At 59.6% G+C, this 5,733-nt stretch overlaps 1 protein-coding gene across 1 annotated transcript in view; it reads right to left on the bottom strand.

The window, feature by feature from the left end:
- Positions 1-2,769: 2,769 nt before the first annotated feature.
- The window catches only part of LOC102372505 (apolipoprotein L1-like), a 3,228-nt gene continuing 264 nt past the window's right edge, over positions 2,770-5,733 (bottom strand). The window contains 2 exon segments of the mRNA XM_025191515.1: positions 2,770-3,532; positions 5,226-5,733. The exon segment at positions 5,226-5,733 is cut by the window's right edge and continues 10 nt beyond it. Coding sequence (XP_025047300.1) covers positions 2,770-3,532; positions 5,226-5,733 — 1,271 coding nt within the window.

Raw genomic sequence — 5,733 nt, 5'->3', positions numbered from 1 at the left:
GGAGCTGCCGGTCTTTTACCGAGACCTCCTCCAGGCCTGGGGGCTGGTCTCCACCTCCAGGTCCCCTTTGAGGGTGGCCAGGGACGGCGACCTGCTGGCCGAGCCGCTGTTTTTCAACCCGCAGCTGGCGGTCTCGGCGGCAGCCTCATCCGAGGCCTCCCTGAGGATGGCCCGGCGGGGAATCACCCGGATCGGAGACCTCCTGGACTACGACGAGCAAGGATGGTTGAGCCCTGCGGCGCTGGCCCGGCGCACGGGCCTGACCATAGGCCGCACAACTTGCTCGCGCCTAGTCCAGGAGGTGAAAGCCGCGCTGCCCGCAGACGCCCTTGCCTACATCGAGCGGGTCCTGCGAGGGGGTGGTCCCCACCCGCCCGAGTCCCCCAGCCCGGTGGAGTTCCTGGTGGGGCCCGCACAGCGGCCGGCCCCAAGGTACTCCCCCCTGCACCACCTCTGCAGGCTGGGGGACGCACCACCGGTCCGCTTTTCGACAGCCCACCAGCACCAGCTCTACATGCTCGTCCACAGAGCCATCCACCACGCCGCCCTCGCGTCCCGCCAGGACACCAAATGGCGGGACTACTTTGGCGAGGGCGACGTCAACAGTCCTCGGTGGCAGAGCCTCTACTCGGAGCTCATCCCGAGAGCCACCGGGGACCTAGGCTGGCCGTCGCGACGGGCGTGTACATGGCGCGGATCGACACGGTCTCCGACGAGTGCCCCTTTTGTCACCAGAGGGAGACCCTGGCACACACGGTCATTGAGTGCGCCAGGCTGCAGCCCCTGCACCTCCTCCTCCAGAGCTTGCTGCTCACGTTCTGGCTGCACTACTCCCCACACCTTTTGGTTTATGCACACCCTATCCGTCGCCCCACCAAGGCCCAGGACCTCCTGGTCAACCTCCTCCTGGCTCTGGCCAAGCTCGTCATCTGGCTATCCAGGTGGGAGGATCTGGCCAGAAAGGGTCCCGGTTACCTTGGGGCGTTTTTCCTCGGTGTCCTCTGTGCACGTCTCTGGGCAGAGCTCCACTGGGCAGTAGCCGCCGGCGAGCTCCCACAGTTTGTGAGCCGGTGGGCGCTGTCTGGGGTGCTCTGCTCGGTGTCCCCTGGGGGAGCACTTGTTTTGGCCCTTTGACCCCCACGTGCACACCCAGTTTTCTCTTTATTTGTCCCAAGAAATTAGTTGATGATCCTCTGGCGCCCAGCCGCCCAAACATAAGTGGCAGCCCCTGTTTTTTTCACTGGACAACTGACAACACCACCTGTCCAGAGCAGCGCAGCAGCACCGGCCGCCGTCAGCAACCACCGGCCGCCTGACCATAGGCGGCCCTAAGTTCCAGAGCGTTATTCTGCTGCGACAAGGACATCAAATAGTCCCCCAGGGGTCAATTATAGATGTACAGCAATTTATATATCTCCAAATACCCTGTAGAGTGTGTGTGTGTGTATATATACAGAGAGAGATATTAATTTTATTTTTTTCTTCCTGTATCTTGTACATATATTAATAAATTTGTACATAGTTAAATTTTATACCTGTCCTGGCCTGCTTCTCTCGGGACAGAGGGCACCTGTGAGTGATCTGCAGTTTCGCCTACAGCACACCTGTCGGCTAACAATCCCCTTCAATCGGAGGAGGGAGTACTTGTCCGAGTACACCCAGGCTACGCCTCCATGGGACACCTCCGTCAGCAGACCTGCCCAACCTCAGGGAGTTCCCATCACTACTGGCATCCTGAGGATCTGAAACCCAGCACATTGCCCGGTCTAGCATGCCAGCGCAGGTCACACGCAGACATGAATGCTGCGTGGCCCTGGAGGGTGGGGGCACGGTGAGCGGCGGTGGTGGGAGTGTCAGTGGCGAGCAGGGAGCTCCCGCAGGCGGCCACAGCAGCGTTGGCAGCGGGGGTGGCGAGGCGGGTGGCGGGCGAGCACTGACCAGCGGTCAGCAACCACCCACAGACGCTGCCAGCAGTGTTGGCTAATGGCGCTCGGGGACCGCCCGCAGACGCCGCTGGCGGTATTGGCAGCGAGGTGCATGGGGGGGGCGGGGGAGTGAGCAGCGACCACCCAGCAGCAGCGTCAGTGGTGCTTTTTGCAGGGGTTGCACCGCCATGCTCGGGGTGCAAGTGCACCCACGTGCACCCCTTACACATCACCGATGCATGCAGAAACATCTTTTAGGGGCCTTGTGCTTGAGCTGCTCTTCTGTAGCTTGGCAGGGGTGCTTTGAAAAGGGGCAAGGGTGGCAAGCAGTGGTTTTGCATTCCCACCTGACCACGGCCAGCTGACAAGAGCAGCCCGCTCTGCTAACAGCCCTGTCACCGTCAGGTCAGCACTCAGCTCCAACGCTCAAAGACAAGGCACCACGTTGCCACAGTCCTTCCCGGGAACTCCTCTTAGCAGTTTCCAAACAGTGGTTACCTGTCCCGGGCCTGGCTCCGGGCAGGTGGTCTCGACCAACAGATTTCCTGCCCTTTGCCAAGCTGCTGCTCAGTGATTAGACACTGAGCACCTTGATGGGCACGGGCTCGTGCAGATTTGATCCATAATTTCGGCCTCTGCCAGGTCCACAGTCTGCACCTGTCGTTGTGGCCTTCCAGTGACTGCCGTGTCTGGTGCATGCAGGGAGGGCGCCCGGGGGGGGGATGCACCATCTGCATGTCCTTGCTAGTCATACGTGCAGGGTCATGCGTGGTCCCGAGTCCCTTCGGCGCTAGCTGAGGCCACTGGAGATGGATGCTCAGGCCCTGCCGGACCGAGCCCGTTACTATTCCTCGGGGTCCAGCTCAGGTTTCTCGCCGGTCAGCACCTCATACACGTGGTTGACTTGGTTGATCACTCGCTCCAGTTCGGTGACCGCCTCTCGGATCTTGCTCGCCAGCTCCGTCTTGGCGCCTTTGTGGAGCTCGACAGAGTCCTTGGCTACGAAGAAGATGTCCAGCCCCAGCGTGAGGGCTGTCAGGGCGTGCGCAGTAATTCTTGCGATGAGGCCGGCACTAGCCAGCAGTTTGCCAACACTGACCGCTTTCGCGGTGTGGAGGACGGTCCGTCCTGCTATGGACTCGACCTGCGGGATCTTGGGCAGCAGGTCAGGATTGAAGTAGCTTCCTGAGTCCTGCTGTAGTTTCTCACAGAGGGTTTTCATGCACTCCCGGATTAGCTGCACCTCAGCCTGGCACTGGCCCAGGAGCCCGTTGATCTCCTCCTTCTTGACCCGACTCTGCACCACGTCGGTGGTGGTCGCTGCCGCGCTGGTCAGCCCGCCGGCCGTGGAGACACCGAGTCCCACGAGGGAGGCGATCAGCGATGCCCCGAAGGTCACAGGGATGAGGCAGAGCCCCACAACGGTGGTGATCCCGCCGGCGATGGCCACCGCCCCTCCGGTAATGCTTGCTATCGTGGCTCCTCTGTGAACCTTGTCCACAGCGTCGGCGATTGCCTGGAGCGCCGCTACGTGCTGCTGCAGCCTGTCCCGGGCCGAGAGCAGCTCCTCCCTCAGTATTTCACCAATGCTCATCTCTTCTAATTCACTAAAGGACAAGAGAGAAAAGGGGGAATTATTTCCAAGATTTAAAGTGTCCCAAGTCAAATCAGCCAAATCAGTCCCAAATCCGTGAGTCATTCAAGGACCACATATGGCCCGACTACCGGCAAACATCCTCCACCCTCACCTGGGGTTTCAGAAGTTTCCAGATCATTTGGCGGGCATCCTACATGTAGGCCCAAGCCCGGACGCTTGGGGTTTGGATGCTCCCGATAGTGTTTCGCTTCCCGTCAGCTATAGAGTGGCAGGAGCAAGCTATGCAGGAGTCTCCCAGTTTCATAAAGAGGGTGTAAAGCCAACATCTTCCCAGTAGAAATGAAAGTGGGAGAGTAATTATACATTACCTCTGCCTGGGTACTACCCTGTGCCAGAAAAGCGGCCATCCCCTGGGGCTGTGTGCTGCCCACTCCCGCCCGGGGCACCGTGTGCTGCGCTCCGGCCTCCCCCGCCAGAGGTGCCAGCCCCGCCAGCGGGCTCAGCTTCCCGGCAGGGCTGCTGCTCCTGCAGCCGCCCAGGGAACTGCTGGGCTCCCCGGCCTCCAGCAACTGCTCCAGTGCCTGCTGCAGTGCTCTGGGCAGCCTTGCAGGGAGCGGGGTGGGCTCTGCCTGCAGCTCGCTCAGTCCTGCTCCTGCCGGCGGGCGAGCGTGTGGGTGGCGGGCAGCGTGAAGGAGCTCAGCGGCTCACAAAGCCCCGTGGGGCAGGCACGGGGCAGGTAGGGGGGGCAGGAGCAACAGCAGGAGCTCGCGCGTGCTTGGCTGCCACCCTGCCGGGCACGCATGGGCCAAGAGAGCTGGAATGCCAGGCTCGGCTCCCTGGCCCTCGCCTCGCAGGGGCTGCTCCTCGTGCCCGCGGCTCCTGCCCCCTTCCAGCCCATGAGTCCTGCCCTGCCCTGACCCCAGAGAGGGGGGCTTCCCCTACAATACTTTGTCCATCTCTCGTATCTGAGCATGTGGACATGCCTCCCTCATGCCCAGGGGAAAACTGCACTGGGCCGGGGCCAGGGCTGGGGTCCAAGTCACTGGTTCATAGAGTCATGGAGAATTCATGGGAGACGTGTCAGGAGGTGGATGCCATTGATACCAGTGTTTGAACCATGTCACGCCAAGAAGACATAGTGGTGAAGAAGGGGCGGCCATGGGTTAATTAGCTGGGGTGTAGGGGAAAAAGTTAAGCCCTCGGGTTCGTTGGGCGGAGGCTCAGACGAACCACAACATAAGTTTAAAGACTTGATTTATTAAAGAATGCACTGTGAACAGACAGCTGCCCCGCAGGGAGATTGCCTGTTGCACTTCTCAAATTACCCAAAGCATTATATGGGAAACGTGACGATATTAGCACAGCAACAGCTTCACCAATTAATAATCGCCACTTGCTGCTAATTTAAATTTCCCTTACTGAGAAACTTAGAGCTGATAAAAGCCAGTTTATTCTAGTGCCTTATTGTTAAAAGTTATGTCCTTCGCCTTCTGATAGCTTATGCAGCATACGTGATCTGCTTGCTTACACATAATGGTGATGAAAGTTTCTATTGTTCTCCTTCAGGGGTGCGTCCCCCCTTTGGCACATCCCCGACACGGAAAGAAGAGGGCACATGGTGCAATGGCGCTGAGGCCTGCAGGTACCGGGTCTCCCAGGAAAACCATGCTCGAGCACGTTCCCTGGGTGCGGACGTTACTCACCTCCAGGTGTTTGAACACATGAAGAGCTCGTTGGCCACGGCGCTCTCGCAGACGGAGCTCCTCGCCGTCTCCCCGCAGCAGGAGTATTTCCCCTGCTCGTAGTCTCCGCGGTGCCGCAGGGTCCGTTCAAACTCGTGCTCCACGTTGTTGGCACTTAGCACCGCAGGCACCAGAGGAACAAATTTTGGACTATCTGGGTCTGTTGAGCTGTTTTTCACCATCAGCCCCTTGCAGCAAACATAGATGCCAATTGGCTCGTAGCTGATGTCGCACGTGCCGAGGAAGTGCGAGGCCTCGTGGATTAAAGTCCCCGGCTGGGAATCTTCTTCAAGGTGACTTGGAGCCTCCCAGAACAGTGGACACAGATAAATGGTTTTGTCTCCAGATTTAGGACTAACCCATGCCAAGACCTTCTCCCTGGAAGGATCCTCCACCAGCTTGGCTTCCTCCAGCACGGAGATGAGGTCTCTCACCCGCTGCTCCGTCAGGACGGCGGACCGCTCCAACC

The sequence above is a fragment of the Alligator sinensis genome, unplaced genomic scaffold (genome assembly GCF_000455745.1).
Source record: "Alligator sinensis unplaced genomic scaffold, ASM45574v1 scaffold673_1, whole genome shotgun sequence".
NCBI lineage: Eukaryota > Metazoa > Chordata > Crocodylia > Alligatoridae > Alligator > Alligator sinensis.
The sequence above is the reverse complement of the archived record's forward strand: the minus strand, read 5'-3'. Positions and strand labels throughout refer to the sequence as shown.